Here is a 15,320-nt window from a genome sequence, read left to right as displayed (position 1 = left end):
GCATATTGCATTTTTTTAAACTAAATGGCCAATGATATGTTTTGATTGACATCAAATGGAGACGGGATGGGGAAAAATACTGGTTCTGTGACAATATCCCCTTTCTCCATTAGTGGCATGCTCATTCAGCTCTTATCTTTATATTCCAGTAAGTTATTTTGCTCTCACTGTTTTAACAAAAAACAAAAACCTGAACAACATAAAAATCCTTGCATACCTTGTTCGATTGGAGAATTTTAATGTTTTTCATTTATCATTGTAAAACCAAGGACAATTTTATAACTTTTTTGTACGTAGCTGTTACATGTAGGGCAATCTGTCTTTAAGTAGGGGTAAATTACTCTTAAAAAAGATTCCTAGATAGTTTTCCCTTCAAGTCAAGCGTCTTGTTATTTAAATAAACTTCTTGTTTAAAAAAAAAAAAAAAAAGAGGCCCTCGTGAGTGGAACTTAGTAAATGAGGGAAATGTGGTAGGAGATAAAATCAGAAGGAAGCAGCAACTGGAGTATGTAAGACTAGAGAGGTGAGGGAATCTAGGATGAACTATTGTGGCAGAGATTGGCAACTTCACTAAAACTTATTTTTATTTTCTTCCTGGGCATATGGATAGTATATATTTCTCAGCCTTCCTAGAAGTTAGATACAGCCTGGAATTTTGACAGGTGAAAAATATAGTCACTTAAATGAAAACATCAACAGAAATTAGACACTGCATAAGATCAGAGAATTTTAAGAGACAGCAAAACAATAAACTCAAAATGAAACACAGAGAGAAAAAAGCTGAGGGAAATTACAGAACTTCAGCAACCTGTGATATCATATGAAGTGGTGTAGTTGGAGTTCCAGGAGAGAGGAAGAAAGCAAAGAATGAAAAAATAACTTAGTTGGTAAAGGTTGAAATTTTATAAATTCGAAGAAACTATAAAACTCGTACAACCTGAGAAAATCAACCTCAAGAAGAATAAACACATGCGGGAAACTCAAGGCACATCAAAATCAAATTGTTAAAAATCAGTGACACAGAAAATTACATCTTAAAATCAGGCATAGAGATGGGAAGGTGAAAGCGAGGAAGACACATTACAGACAAAGATAAGAACTATCCAGATTTCTCAAGTTACACAAGCCAGAAGGAAATCACATCACCTCTCTTAAAGTATTGGGGCGGGGGTGGGGTACGGGGGTGGGAATGGCTAAATCTTGAATTTTACAACAAGCAAAACATTTCTTGAAATATGAAAGTACTATCCGGGCACTAGTGGCGCATGTCTGTAATCCCTGAGGCTCAAGACGCTGAGGCAAGGAGGATTGCAAGTTCAAAGCCAGACTCAGCAACAGTGATGTGTTAAGCAACTCAATGAAACCCTGTCTCTAAATAAAATATACAATAGAGCTGGGGATGTGACTCAGTGGTCAAGTGCCTCTGAGTTCAATCCCTGGTACCAAAAAAAAAAAAAAGAAAAAGAAAAAGGAAGAAAGTACTTAGAAGAATACAAAGACAAACCACCGGTGGGGAGAAAATATTTACAATATATATACCTGATAAAGGACTTGTATGCAAAGTCTATGAGAACCCTTAAAACTCAACAATAAGAAATAAACAATCCAATTAAAAAATGAGCAAAGCATCTGAATATATACTTTTTAAAATATTGTATACAATAAAGATGAGAAATAAGTGTATAAAAAAATGTTCAACATTATATGACATTCGGAAATTGCAAATTAAAACAATAACAAGATGCCACTAATGCCTATTAGAATGGCCATAATCCAAAACACTGACAACATCAACTACTGTCAAGGATGTGGAGCAATAGGAATTCACAGTCCTTGCTGGTGTGAACGCAAAATGATATTCACTTTGGAAGACATTTTGGCAGTTTCTTACAAAACTAAACATTCTTTTACCATATGATCCAGTAATCACACTGCTCTGCTATGGATTGAATGTTTGTGTGTCCCTTCCAAAGATTGTATACTGAGTCCCTAACCGCAAATGTGATGAAAATTAGAGGTGGGAATTTGGACATAATTAGATCAAGCTGAGGTCATAAATGTGGAAACCCCAAGATGAGATCAGTGTCCTTACAAGAAGAGGTAGTCCCTCATCAGGGACTACCTAATCTGTTAACAGTTTAATCTTGACCCAGATTTGGAAAATCCCCAGCCTGTCCCATGGTGCAGAGAACACCAAGGGTGTGGCCATATGACAGAACCAGGGACCTAATCAGCTACCCAAGTAGAGAGACCAAAAGATCTCGATTTCTCTCTTCACCATGTGTGAACAGAGCAAGATAACCATCTGCAAGGCAGGAAGTGTCAATTTCCTCCTGGGACCTCCTGACCCTCACCAGGAACCTGACATGTTGGCGACCCCCTGGTGTTGAACTTCCCAGACTCCAGAATTGTGAACAATAAATGTCTGTTGTTTAAGTCACCCAGGCTATGGTATTTTGTGATAGCCACCTAGATTGACATATGCCTGTGTATTTATCCAAATGAGTTTTAAAAAGTATCCACACAAAAACTGCAAACGAATGCTTATAGCAATTTTATTCATAGTTTCCAAGACTTAGAAGCAGCAAAGATAAACTAGCATAGGTGAATGGATAAGTAAACTGGTACATACACACAATGGAATATTATTCAGTGATAAAAATACATGAGCTATTTAAGTCACAAAGAAGACATGGAAAAATCTGAAACATATATTCCTAGGTGAAAGAAACCAGTCCAAAAAAGCTACATATTATATGATTCTAAAAATATGGCACTCTAGAAAAAGGCAAAACTATGAGGACAGCAAAATAACCAGTGGTTGCCAAGAGTTAGTGGAGAGGGAGACATGAATAGGAGGATCGCAGAGGATTTTTAGGGCAATGAAATTATTCTTTATGATACCATGAGGGTGGATACCTATCATTATACATTTGTTCAAATTCACAGAATAAAATCAAATGCAAACTCTGGACTTTAGACAATTATGATGTGTCAATGTAAGTTCATCAATTCTAAGAAATGCACTACTCCCAGCAGGGGATTCTGATAATAGAAGAAGATGTACATGTGCAGACTATATAAGGAACTGAAACAACTTCATAGCAAAAGAAAATCTGGCTTTAAAATAAGCGAATGAGCTAAGCATAGTGGTACATACCTTTAATCCCAGCCAAGGCAGGATTGCAAGTTCAAGGCCAGCCTCAGCAACTTAGTGAGGCCCTAAGCAACTTAGCAAGACCATGTCTCAAATAAAAAATAAAAAGGACTGGGGATGTGGCTCAGTGGCCTTTGGATTCAATCCCTGGTACCAAAAATGAAGTAAAAAATAAATAAAATAAGCAAATAACCTACATAGAGATTTCACAAAGAAGACATACAAATGGCCAAAAGGTATATGAAATATGCTCAACGTTGCTAGTCATCAAGAAATTGCAAATAAAAACCCCAATAAAATATCACTCTAGTTAGAATGGCTGCACTAAAAAGACAAAAGGTAATGAGTGCTGTCAAAGATGTGGAAAAAGAGAACACTTACACATTATTGATGGGAATGTATGTAAGGACAGCCATTATAGAAAACAGTCTCTCAGTTCTCCACAAAATTAGAATAGAACTTTTATTGATTGGGTTATTTGTTGTTGTTTTTTTTTTTTTGGTTTTTTTTTGTTGTTGTTGTTCAGTTTTTTGAGTTCTTTATGTACGCTAGAGATTAATGCTCTATCTGATGTGTGAGGAGTAAAAATTTGCTCCCAAGATGTAGGCTCTCTATTCACCTCACGGACTATTTCTTTTGCTGAGAAGAAACTTTTTAGTTTGAGTCCATCCCATTTATTAATTCTTGATTTTAATTCTTGATCCAAAGGAGTCTTATTAAGGAAGTTGGGGCCTAATCCCACATGGTGGAGATTAGGGCCTATTTTTTCTTCTTTTAGATGCAGAGTCTCTGGTTTTATTCCTAAGTCCTTGATGCATTTTGAATTGAGTTTTGAGAGATAGGGGTTTAATTTCCTTTTTTTGCATATGGATTTCCAGTTTTTCCAGCATCCTTTGTTGAAGAGGCTATCTTTTCTCCAATGTATGTTTTTGGTAACTTTGTCAAATATAAGATAACTGTAATTATGTGGGTAGGTCTCTGTGTCCTCTATTCTATACCATTGGTTTACCAGTCTGTTTTAGACACTTCTCAGAAGATGATATATATGAAAAAATGTTCATCATCGCTAGCAATTAGAGAAATGCAAATCAAGACCACTCTAAGATTTTATCTCACTCCAGTCAGAATGGCAGTTATTATGAAGACAAACAACAATAAGCATTGGCGAGGAAGTGGGGAGAAAGGTACGCTCATACAATGCTGGTGGAACTGCAAACTGGTGCAGCCAATATATGGAAAGCAGTATGGAGATTTCTTGGAAAATTGGGAATGGACCACCATTTGACCCAGCTTTCCCTCTCCTTGGGCTATACCCAAAGACTACTACAGGGACATACTACAGGGACACAGACACATCAATGTTTATAGCAGCACAATTCACAATAGCTAAACTGTGGAATCAACCTACATGCCCTTCAATAGATGAATGGATAAAAAAAATGTAGCATATATACACAATGAAATATTACTCAGCAATAAAAGAGAATAAAATCATTTGCAAGTAAATGGATGGAGTTAGAGAAGATAATGCTAAGTGAAGTTAGCCAACCCCAAATAACCAAATGCCAAATGTTTTCTTTGATATAAGGAGGCTGATTTATAATAGGATAGAGAGAGGGAGTATGGGAGGAATAGAGGAACTCTAAATAGGGCAAAGGGGTTGGAGGGGAAGGGAAGTGGGCATGGGGTTAGAAATGATAGTGGAACATGATGATCATTTTATCCAAAGTACATATATGAAGACAAGAATTGTTGTGAATATACTTTGTATACAACCAGAGATATGAAAAATTGTGCTCTATATGTATAATAAGAATTGTAATGCATTCTGCTGTCTTATATAAATAAAAAAATAAAATAAAATATAAAATTTTAAAAAAAGAAAAAATTAGAATAGAACTACCTACCACATGATCCAGTAATTCCACAACTGGTATACGCACAAATGAAAGAAATCAGTGTGTTGAAGAGATATATCTGTATTCCCATGCTTGAGGAGTTACTCACAACAATTAAGATATGTGAATCAACCCAAGTGTCCATTAGTGGATGAATGGATACATAAAATGTGAGATAGATATAGATATAGATATATAGCTACTTGGCCATAAAAGATAAAATCCTGTCATTTGCAACACTATGGATGGAACTAGAGAATATTACACTAAGTGAAATAAGCCAGGCACAGAGGGAAAACTACCATATGATTTCACTCACATGGGAAATCTAAAAAATTCAATCTCAAAGAAGTAGAGAGTAGAATAATGGTTACCAGAGGCTAAGAGACAAGTGAAGGGGAGATGTGGATTGGTCCATCAATGGGTACAAAATCAGAGTTAAATAAAGAGAATAAATTCTGTACCAGGAGTGGTGGCATACACCTGTAACCTCAGCTACTCAGGAGGCTGAGTCAGGAGGATCACAAGTTTGGGGGCAGTCTGGGTAACTTAGCAAGACCCTATCCCAAAATAAAAATTAAAAAGAGCTTGGGAGTGGGAGTGGGATAGCTCAGTGGTAGACTACTTGTCTAGCATGCACAAAGCCCTGGGTTCAAGAAAAAAAAAAGAGTAAATTCTAGTGTTCTAACGTACAGTAGGATGATAGTAGTCACTACTAATGTGTTGTACATTCCAAAATAGCTAGAAGAGAGAATTTTGGATGATTAACCACAAAGAGATGTTAGATATGCCAATTACTCTGATTTGATCCTCACACAATGTATACATGTATCAAAACATCACATTGTACTCCACATATTTGTACAATTTTTATGTTTCAGTTAAAAAGGTTTTAAATGTAATTTAAACAAAAAGCAATTACGAATGAGTGGACAGAATTTAGCACATCCAATAAGGTATAAAGCAGCACCTCAGGGCCAAAGGCAGGCCTGAAGGACAGGTAGGCGTGGTTATGGAAATCTACCTGCAGAAAGCTGCAGACAGAATAGCCCATATATGGCAATCAGAAGGGAGGCTGAAAAACAAATTATCTGATCTCACTCTCCTCTGCCTTCCAGTCTCCTGTTAGTGCCTCCCATTGACCAAACCCAGATGCAGGCCAGAGGTTTAGGGACCATCAGTGCAGGCCACGGGTCCTCCTAAGGCACTGAGTAGACAAGCATAGACAAGTAGATCTGGAGGGAAAGATGGGAAGTATACAGCCCAATTTCCAACTCCATGGGAAAGGAATGAAGGGGGGGAGGGAGGGGTAAAAATTCTTAGGGATGAGGGACAGAGAAAAGGGAAGAGACTGATCAAGGAGTGGCTTCTAGATCAAGGGGACTGCTCATGTATTACTAGCCAAAACAGGAGTGAGCTCAGATTAGATGTTTCAAAATGTTTATTTTCACATGAAAAGTTTCAACACCTGCCTTCTAGTTTCCTGAGCAAGTTTCCCGATCTGACCCTGGATGCTACAGACTCTAAGGCTCCCCACCTCCCTATTCCCTGCCAAACCCCTCATTTTCCACTGAGGACCACAGCCCCACTTTCTTAGCATCACACTCTCTTCACAGCTTAGGAGAGTAGCCAGCCACTGTGATGTTCTCCCCAGTGATATAGCTGGCGTCTGAAGAGCACAGGAAGGATACAATCCCCGCACAGTCCTCTGGCTCCCCAAGCCTGAATAAAACAGAGAAGAGCTGAGGTCACAGCCTTTGCAGTATTGAACTGTGACCTCAGGTTTTGCTGGGCCAGAGGTGGCCTAGCATTCACCCCAATAAGCCAATACCTCACCAGGCTCCACGGATGGTCATAGTGAGCTCACATCCACCCTTCTGCCCCCAACCCAGGACTGTGCTGTGCCCCCCTAGAAAGGAGAACAGCCAGTAGACTGAAAGAAGATCAAGGATCTGTCTCTTCTTGAAATTGAATTTCCCTTGAGGTAGACACTGACCTCTAAAGCCCCAAACCCCACCTACCGCTGCAATCCATAGATTTTGTTCAAATCAGATGGCGTGTACGACAATGTTTTCTCCTAGGGAAAGATTTCAGAGTCAGCATTAGGCAGAAGGATATTAGTAGGGGTGGGGATGGATTTGGGGGTGGGGGGATGGGAAGAGCATCATGGCCAGCTAATGCCTCTCTGGGGGAAGATCCTGTTCTGACAGTGAGGTAGGGCTCTGGTCTGCTCCCCACAGAGGATTAAGACCCCCATTCTTCTGCAGGAAAGGGGGGGCTGCTGGTTCTGAAGCCAGAGGACACAGCCTCTCAGTGATGAGCCTGGACTGAGGCTCTAGTAGGTATGTGGTCTCTGGGGGCCCAATTCCGACAGGAGCCCAGCCATGGAAAGGACCACTGAGACTGTGGTTGTGGGGACTGGGAGCAGAAGCCATTGTCATAGTCACCATTTGAATAAAGTCGGTCTTGATTATTCCTGGTACTATGCTGTTCACTCGGATGCCTTTTGGAGCCAGCTCCACAGCCAGAGACTTACAGAGGCCCAACAAGGCCGTCTTGCTGGTATTATAGACTCCCAGCTTCTATAAAGCAAAAGGAAGAAAACTAATAATTCTGCATGGGAAGAAGGGTCTTATTCAAACAAAACTGTGACCCTGGGTCACAGACTAAGAAGATATGCCTGACTCTAGGCCCCAACAAAAATCCCTCCCCCACCCCTCAAGTCTTCACAGAGATTTTCAAGGAGTGAAATTCTGAGATGAAGGGGCTCCTCATACTTAAGGAAATGTCAGCAAATTGCTGCCATGTGTGGCCAAACTTGACACAGAGAGAGCAGCACTGCACTTTAGAACATCCACTTAGGAAACTGGAATTAGGAGATCCAGGGTCCAGTCCTTGCAGTAATGCAAACTAACTATGCTTACCCTGACTAAATGGTCTAACACCCTGGGTTTCAGAGATAACGTGACAGAATGAGAGTATAATACCCGGCCTGTAGCATTCAGGGCGTTAGGCTACTGGTACACATCTCAAGCCCACTTTACCTGGTATCAACAGCCAGTTCCCCCTCACCCCACTGCAGGGTCTCACAAGAAACCAACTCAGATGCCCCCCGAGCTCCACCTGAGGATCTCATACTCACTGATATTGGCATATAAGCTGCCACAGATGAGACCAGAACCACAGAGCCTCCCCTATGAGGAGAAAAGGAAATAGGATAAGATGACAGATGAGGTCAACTAAGAGATTATATGAGCCAGGGAATTATACTCCCACACTAAAAGAAAACCAGCTCAGTATTCATGGTGAAAAGCATAAGTGTTGGGGAACAATTTGGAACACTGGGGAGAAGCTGGACCTTTAAGTTAAATGTCAGTACCACCCAATAAGCACAGCCAGAGTGGTGTCCCTTGGGGCCCTGCCTAGTGAGAGGCAGCACTCCCAGAAAGCAGAATCCCAGTAATGTTCATGTGTCATAGAGACTCCTGTGGGGTCAGGGTGTCACTCATGAGTCCCAGCCTGGCTTGCCTCTTGGTGGCCACAGGACACAGAAGAGCCAGGCTCTGCAGGGGAAGGTGAGAAAGAGCAAACCCACAGTGTCTCTGACCAGAAGGGAAACAGGTGAGATGGCCCAGAGAGGAGGGTAAGAGTTAGGGAATCGGAACAGGGGACCCCAGGCTGCTTCTCTCTGGAAACTTTGTTCCTGCAACTACCACTCAAGGGGCAAAATCCCTGCCATTTTCTGTGATGTAATAATCTAAGGGTTCGTGAAATATCCTTTAAGGAACAGAAAGGCAAGTTCTGACTCCTCCCAGCCAATGCTTCTCTTCAACACAACTGTCACATCCTTGGGGAAGGAAGGTAGGTCTGGAAACAGAATGTTTCCCAAAAGATACACCTGCCATCTCTCCCATAATCCTCTACTTCATGGGCCCCTGCCCCAAGTGCTTTCTTGGGGTAGGAAAGACCAGTGTATGCCCCACCCATTCCTCTCATGCCCTCACCCCCTGTTCTCCATGTGGGGCAGCAGCTGGCCCAGCAGCAGGGCCGGGGCCTTCACATTCACGCCCAGGATCTGAAATCAGAAAGAATATAGAGAAAGGCAGCGGGGAGAGAGCAATTCCATCTGCTCAGGGCCCATTTTCCCTGGTCACTTGGAGATCAATGGTCAGAGCAGGAATGAAGCTCCATAACTGTGGCAAGTAGCCAGGGCACTGTGTTTCTTGGGACAGCCAATTTGAGAGTCCAGATTGTGATAGCTTCAGACACCTGAGCTGGAGAGGGTCTCTGCCATGAACAGATCCAGAAATCTGGCATCTCAGGACTTTACAGCTGGGACCAACACAAAGAGAGTCCATATAGGGGAAGTTTCTGAAGACTGGTATAGGATGGACATGGTCAGTGCCCATTGAGCCTACTGATGGCTCCAGTGAGCCCTAATCCCATCCACTAGAGCCTGTATTGATGGTGGTATATGGGAGCTATGTGCGCACATGCATATGTGCAAATATGTGGATAGTGTGCCATGCAGGATGGGTAAAACCCTACGCCCAGTCCTTACCTTGTCCCAGACTTGCTCACTGGCTCCCAGAGTGCTCCCCACCAAGGGATTGACCCCCGCCACACACACCAGGAAATCAATGCCCTTATGGTGCTCTAGGGCCTGTGGAAGAAATGACATAAGCTATGAATGAAGGAATGGATAAATGGTAAAAATGACCCAGAGGAAATATCTAACCCCTGTCTGGCCATCCTGGAGCTGTCCAGGAGCAGAATCAGATCCTGGCAATCAGAAGTGGACTGAACTGATTATGCCTCTCCTCTTTAGAAACATCAGTTTTCTGCCCCCATAGGACACCTGGTTGGTCCCTGGGCCCCACTGACCCAGATCTTCACTTATGAAGTATCCCCACTTTCATCTCTTCCATTTATAATTATTTCCTTCTCTTTGCTTCCTCTGCTCTGAAAGATTCTTCCTTCGATCTAACATCAAAAGCATATGCCCATTCTACATCCCATCAGGTTCACAACTTGCCTCTTCTAAGGGTAGTCCCATAGGAAAATCTCCTACCCCAGAGTAGTCTAGCAAACTCCTAACTCAGCACACATAGGTACTAGAGCTGTGCTGCTTAGACTTCAACATGAACTTGGATTAACTTGAAGATTTTGTAAAAATGCAGATTCCAATTCAGCAGCTCTGGCAAGATCTGAGGTTCTGAGTCTCAAGCAAGAGCTGTGTCATGCCCAGCTCTTGGTCATCAGATTGGCATGGCTCTAGTCTAACCATGAAGGTTCCCTCCTGTCAGCAAACTTCTGGTGTCCATTTGCTTATTCTCTGACCAGGTCCCTGTCCTGGGCTGCATATGTTATTGGCCTAGAATCCAGTGCTAGAGACCCCGACTCTTCTTGCCAGAGCTGGATCTGCATATTCCCATCTGATCCATTCCTCAGCCTCTCACCTTAGCCACCAGTCTATCTCGGTCTTCAGCCTTCCCCACATGGCACACAGTGCCTGTCACGCTCAGTCCCTCCTTCTGAAGAGTGGTCACTGCCTGGTCCACGTTCCACTGCTTCCGGCTACAGATGACCACATGGGCCCCATTCTGGGCCAGATGCCTGGCGATGGCAAAGCCAATCCTGCAGATAGAGAATAAGATGACCTCACCTCTCCCCAAACTGCTTTCTCAAACCTGATACTTAGATGCAGATTGAGTTCCTGATGTTGTCTAAGAGCCGCCTCCAAATCCTCTGAGCAGGGAAAAGGAATTATTTAATGCCTACTACATATCAGGTCTTCACAAAAGCTCCCTCATTTAATTCTCACAACTTTATGTACAATAATAATATTTTATAGATAAGGATATTTCCATATCAAATTTGCTGAAAGGAGCTTTAAAAAGTAATGTTCCATCAGAACAGTTGTAAACTTGCTGGGCACCAGGCCTAAATTGTAGAGAGTCTTTTTAACTGCCCAGCATTTTTTCCCTTTGTTCTAATCAGAGAGTTCTGGCATAAATCGTGATTTCTCTAAGCCTAACAGCTTTGCTCTGCTCTGCAGCTTAAAAACTTTTCTGCTGAAGAGCATGCTCTCTGCCTGTTTCCTTACATTAAGGAGGGCTGAGCACTCTTGACTTGGTCTGGTTAAGATAAAGGAAGGGCACAAAGCATGTTCCCACTATCCTGTAGAAACCATCCAGGTAGCTTGGAATTTTGAAAGTATTCATCTATTATGGAGGCTAAGTATTGGGAACACACACAAAGGTTTAAAACACCACAGGGATCTGGGAAGTCTATAATTACTAAACAATTCTAAAATACAGTGGTTTAAATTGGTGCTATTATAGACCACAAAAGGTCAAAAGGAAGATGATGCCCCTAAAGCACAAAATCCAGAAACCTCCCCTCCTTCTACCTGTGGTAAGGACTTATTATAGACTGCCGCTCATTCTGGCAGCCAGAGCACATGAAAGCCTGGCTTCTGTCCCTTCAGAGGATGGCTTTGAAGGGACACAGGAAGAAATGAAGATTTGTCCATGAAAACTCTTGGCACTGCTCTTGAGACATTGCCCTGCCTATTCCCCAGTGCCAGTGGGCATTCTGCTGTCACTGAAACCCCTGAGTCTGAAACACAATAGGAATTGGGCTTCTCTCTATTTGATGAGGATGCCAAAAGACCGTGGCCACGGGGCTATGAAGGATGTGGGCAAGAGGGCTATCCTGGTGGCAATAAGTTAAATATCTGGGGATTACCCAGCCAGTAAATGGTAAAGACTATCTTCACAGCTGCTCTGATTGACTCAGTATAACTGGTTTTCTGACCACCTCATTCTTGGAGCTCAGAAACCAGATATTTTAGGGAGAGATGTGGAGTTAAATACCAAAGCTGTGTGATGACGTAGGGACCCTGAGCAGGCAGGGATACCTGAGATGAGCATGACTTTAGTGACATCTGGTCATGAGGCAGTCAGGGACTTCCATTCACCCACCCTTTAGTAGATCCGGTGATCACCGCCACTTTATCAGCCAGGGAGCGGCTCTTATCTGCTCTTTCACTGAACATTCTTGTTGATAGAGGGATGGAGGAGCAATGAAGACCCCTCAAGGTCCATGATAACGCCCTGAACATGGGTGGAAGTTGTTATCTGGCCATCTTCCTGAACACAAAACTTCTCAGGGGAAGAACCTGGGAAGACATTACATTACAGAACACATTAGGACCTGTGTCGTCCTGCATCCTCCAGGGAGACTCCACTGAAGTCTCTGATAGGTGTCCCACCATCCTCCAAACTTACCAGGAAGCTATAGAGCCATCCATGTCCTTTCTGTGGCCAACTCCCCAGGCAGGCTCCCCTGACCTATAGTGAACTACCCCACTGAGGCAGACAGGGCCAAGCATGGCAGTGGCTCATGGTAGAAGCCTAAGGGGTACTTGCCTAACCCATCTCCACACCTCCAAATAAAGACTATCACCATATTCTTTTGTTTTTGTTTTGTTCTTTTTGTGATTCTGAACCTCATGCATAGTGGGCAAGTGCTCTATCCCTAAGCCATATCCCCAGTCCTTTTTAGTTTTCATTTTGAGACAGGGTCTCACTAAGCTGCCCAGCCTGGCCTTGAACTTGAGATCCTCCTGCTTTAGCTTCCTGAATAGCTGAGATTTTAGTTGTGCACCATCATTCCTGGCTTTATATTCTTCTCAGAGTTACCTCTGTACTTCCTCTACACAGCCAACATTGGAACATTGAACTTGTATATTTTAAAAAAAAAAAATTTTTTTTTGGTGGTTCTGGAGATGGAACCCAGGGTCTAGCACATGCTAAGAATGTGCTCTACCACTAGGCTATATCCCCAGCCCTTGAGCATTGAACTTGTTTTTTTCTCAACATCTTCGGTTTCTGACCTTTCCCTAGCCTGCTGCAACCTTCTCTCTCTTCAGGTCCTCACCTAAAGAAACAGTAGTAGCCTCCCTGTCAGAGATCTAAACTGATCAGCATGTCTGACAGGCAAGTTGCTTCCCCTCACCACACATGACTCTCAATCAACTCTAAATAAAGTCCAGTTACTCCCTACGTTCAAAAAACTTTCATAGATCATCTATCCCTGCTTCCTTCTGACCTCCAGTCCATACTGTCCATGCTTACCTGCCCAAAGATCTCATGGCCTTGTGTCATTGTAACCACATCAGTCTCACCTCATACCTGAAACAGCTGTCTCTCAGCTCACAACATTCACCTCAAACCCCTCACCACCTAATGGGAGACCAAGGAGCAATAATTATCTAAGGCTTCCTTACTTACTGCAAGGCAAGTAGTTGTTTTGGAGGTGGCCCTGGGAAGCTATGCTAGGAGAATGAAGAGAGTGGGATGGAAAAGAATTTAAATGACCAAGGACACATAATCAAATACGTTATCTCTATGAGCAACTGGAGCTCAATCCTACTAAGAAATTCTGAGCAAGTGTTTCAAATTTCAGAGTTAATCCAAGGGAACTGGAGACTTAGGGTGGCCAGTTATTCCAGTTTCCCAGGATTACAGGTTTAGCACTGAAAGATCTGCATTCCAGGGAACCCCAAGCAAACCAGAACCACTAGCCACCTCCATGGGTTATATTTCCAACTCCCATCAGTTACTGGTGAGGGCTGCTTCTGAGCAGAAATAGTTTGCAGGCACAATCTTGGCTCTTGAGACACAAAAGCCTGTTCCAAAGAACTGATATATCATTTATAAGGACTGAGAGCGGCAGCCCAGGGCTGGAGGAGGGATACAGGGCCTTTGGGGGAAGTGGGATGGTGCTTGGGACTATAACAGCCTGAGAAGCTATCCAGGCATAGAATCTAGTGAGATTGGGCCTGTAATGAAAATAGAGAGGTGACCAGCACAGAAGGGACCTAGATAAGGTGGAATAAAGAGTGAGGCCAGGGATGAAAGAGGGCTCCTGGAGGTTTTAACAAATTAGTAATTTTATGTAAATAAATGACAGTCATGCTCAGGAAGACAAACTTCTTTCTGGGCCCTAATGTCTAGAAGAGGTAATCATTTCTTTAGTGCCCATTTTTCACCTTGATTTAATTCTTATTCCATTTTTTGAGTGGTTTAGGCACCATTAAGTAGGGAATTAATACAGAAAGCTAACCTGACCTTTCCTAGAGGGAAAAAAAATCATAAGTCTCTAAAAATAGACAAGTTCACATCTGTTCTACATCAAAGCTTTAAACAATCATGCACTTTCTATCTAAATCTCTGGCTTTCAAAGCAAGTTCAATCTTGTTCATCTCAAGGAGTGTTGAAGTCTAAATCATGTCCCCTCACTAGTCATATGTCCAGGCCCTAATCACCAATGCCTCAGAATGTGACCATGTCTGGAGATGAAGCCTTTAAAGAAATTATTAATAAACTAATATAGCTGGGGTGGGACTTTGCAGAAGAACAAATGCCACGGGACATGATCAAGGCAATTCCCAGAGAAGAAAATGCAGCCTTAAATACATTTCTTTTTCCAGAAAGGAAATAATTTAAAACAATAAAATAATATTTCAATTTAAGAAGTTAATAAAAGATAAATGCTGACAAACTCAAGTGAAAAGAATGAAAATATAAATTAAAGCAGAAGTCATGAATTTGGAAATAAAAACAAGAGAATAGAAAAATATATCAGATTCTAAAAATGGTTTTCTTTTGGTCACAAAACTATGGTTTAATTCTTGAATTTTTTTCCCTTGTATTAATTTCCCATGAAAAAAGCATACATTATTTTTACATTTAAAAGTTGATTTTTCCAGTTACTACTTGGAGAAATAGCAGATCCTCGGGCTAGGAAAGGAAAAATGCATCTTTAGTGCCAGAAAACAAGCAATTGCTAAATAAATAAATAAACATTTGAAAACCAAAGGACTGGAGGCATAGCAAAAGAACACAGGAGCCAAACTTTCGGAGATCCCAGTAGCCAAAACTCGACGAATCTGAGCAAGAAAATAAGGTATTGAATTTTAACTCAATTTGTTGATTTATTTTAACCCAAAGTATAAAATAAATATATGTGTGTTCACACTACTATCAAAAAAACAAAAAAGATTAAATAAATAACTAAGTGATGGCGTAAATAACTAAGTAACTAAATAAATAAATTTTTCTTTACAGAAAAATTCCAAATATTATATGCAGATATTATAAGAAGGGGATCTTAATCACATTGAAGGTGAGCTGGACTTGCAGTCTCATTTCCAAAGAATATAGGAGAGGGGAAAAGAGGGATTTTACAGTAGAGAA

General features: G+C 41.7%; 1 protein-coding gene across 1 annotated transcript in view; it reads right to left on the bottom strand.

Moving 5' to 3' along the window:
* Positions 1 to 6,665: 6,665 nt before the first annotated feature.
* The window catches only part of LOC124107291 (dehydrogenase/reductase SDR family member 2, mitochondrial-like), a 58,313-nt gene continuing 49,658 nt past the window's right edge, over positions 6,666 to 15,320 (bottom strand). The window contains exons 7-14 of the mRNA XM_046465216.1: positions 12,042 to 12,190; positions 10,515 to 10,692; positions 9,617 to 9,718; positions 9,060 to 9,130; positions 8,198 to 8,249; positions 7,503 to 7,637; positions 7,077 to 7,132; positions 6,666 to 6,777 (exon numbers count right to left, since the gene is read on the bottom strand). Of these exons, the coding sequence (XP_046321172.1) occupies positions 6,666 to 6,777; positions 7,077 to 7,132; positions 7,503 to 7,637; positions 8,198 to 8,249; positions 9,060 to 9,130; positions 9,617 to 9,718; positions 10,515 to 10,692; positions 12,042 to 12,190 (855 nt within the window). The remainder of the gene's footprint in view (positions 6,778 to 7,076; positions 7,133 to 7,502; positions 7,638 to 8,197; positions 8,250 to 9,059; positions 9,131 to 9,616; positions 9,719 to 10,514; positions 10,693 to 12,041; positions 12,191 to 15,320) is intronic.

Source organism: Marmota monax, unplaced genomic scaffold (genome assembly GCF_021218885.2).
Source record: "Marmota monax isolate L192 unplaced genomic scaffold, Marmota_monax_Labrador192_F-V1.1 WCK01_AAM20220418_F8-fsc00079, whole genome shotgun sequence".
NCBI lineage: Eukaryota > Metazoa > Chordata > Mammalia > Rodentia > Sciuridae > Marmota > Marmota monax.
The sequence above is the reverse complement of the archived record's forward strand: the minus strand, read 5'-3'. Positions and strand labels throughout refer to the sequence as shown.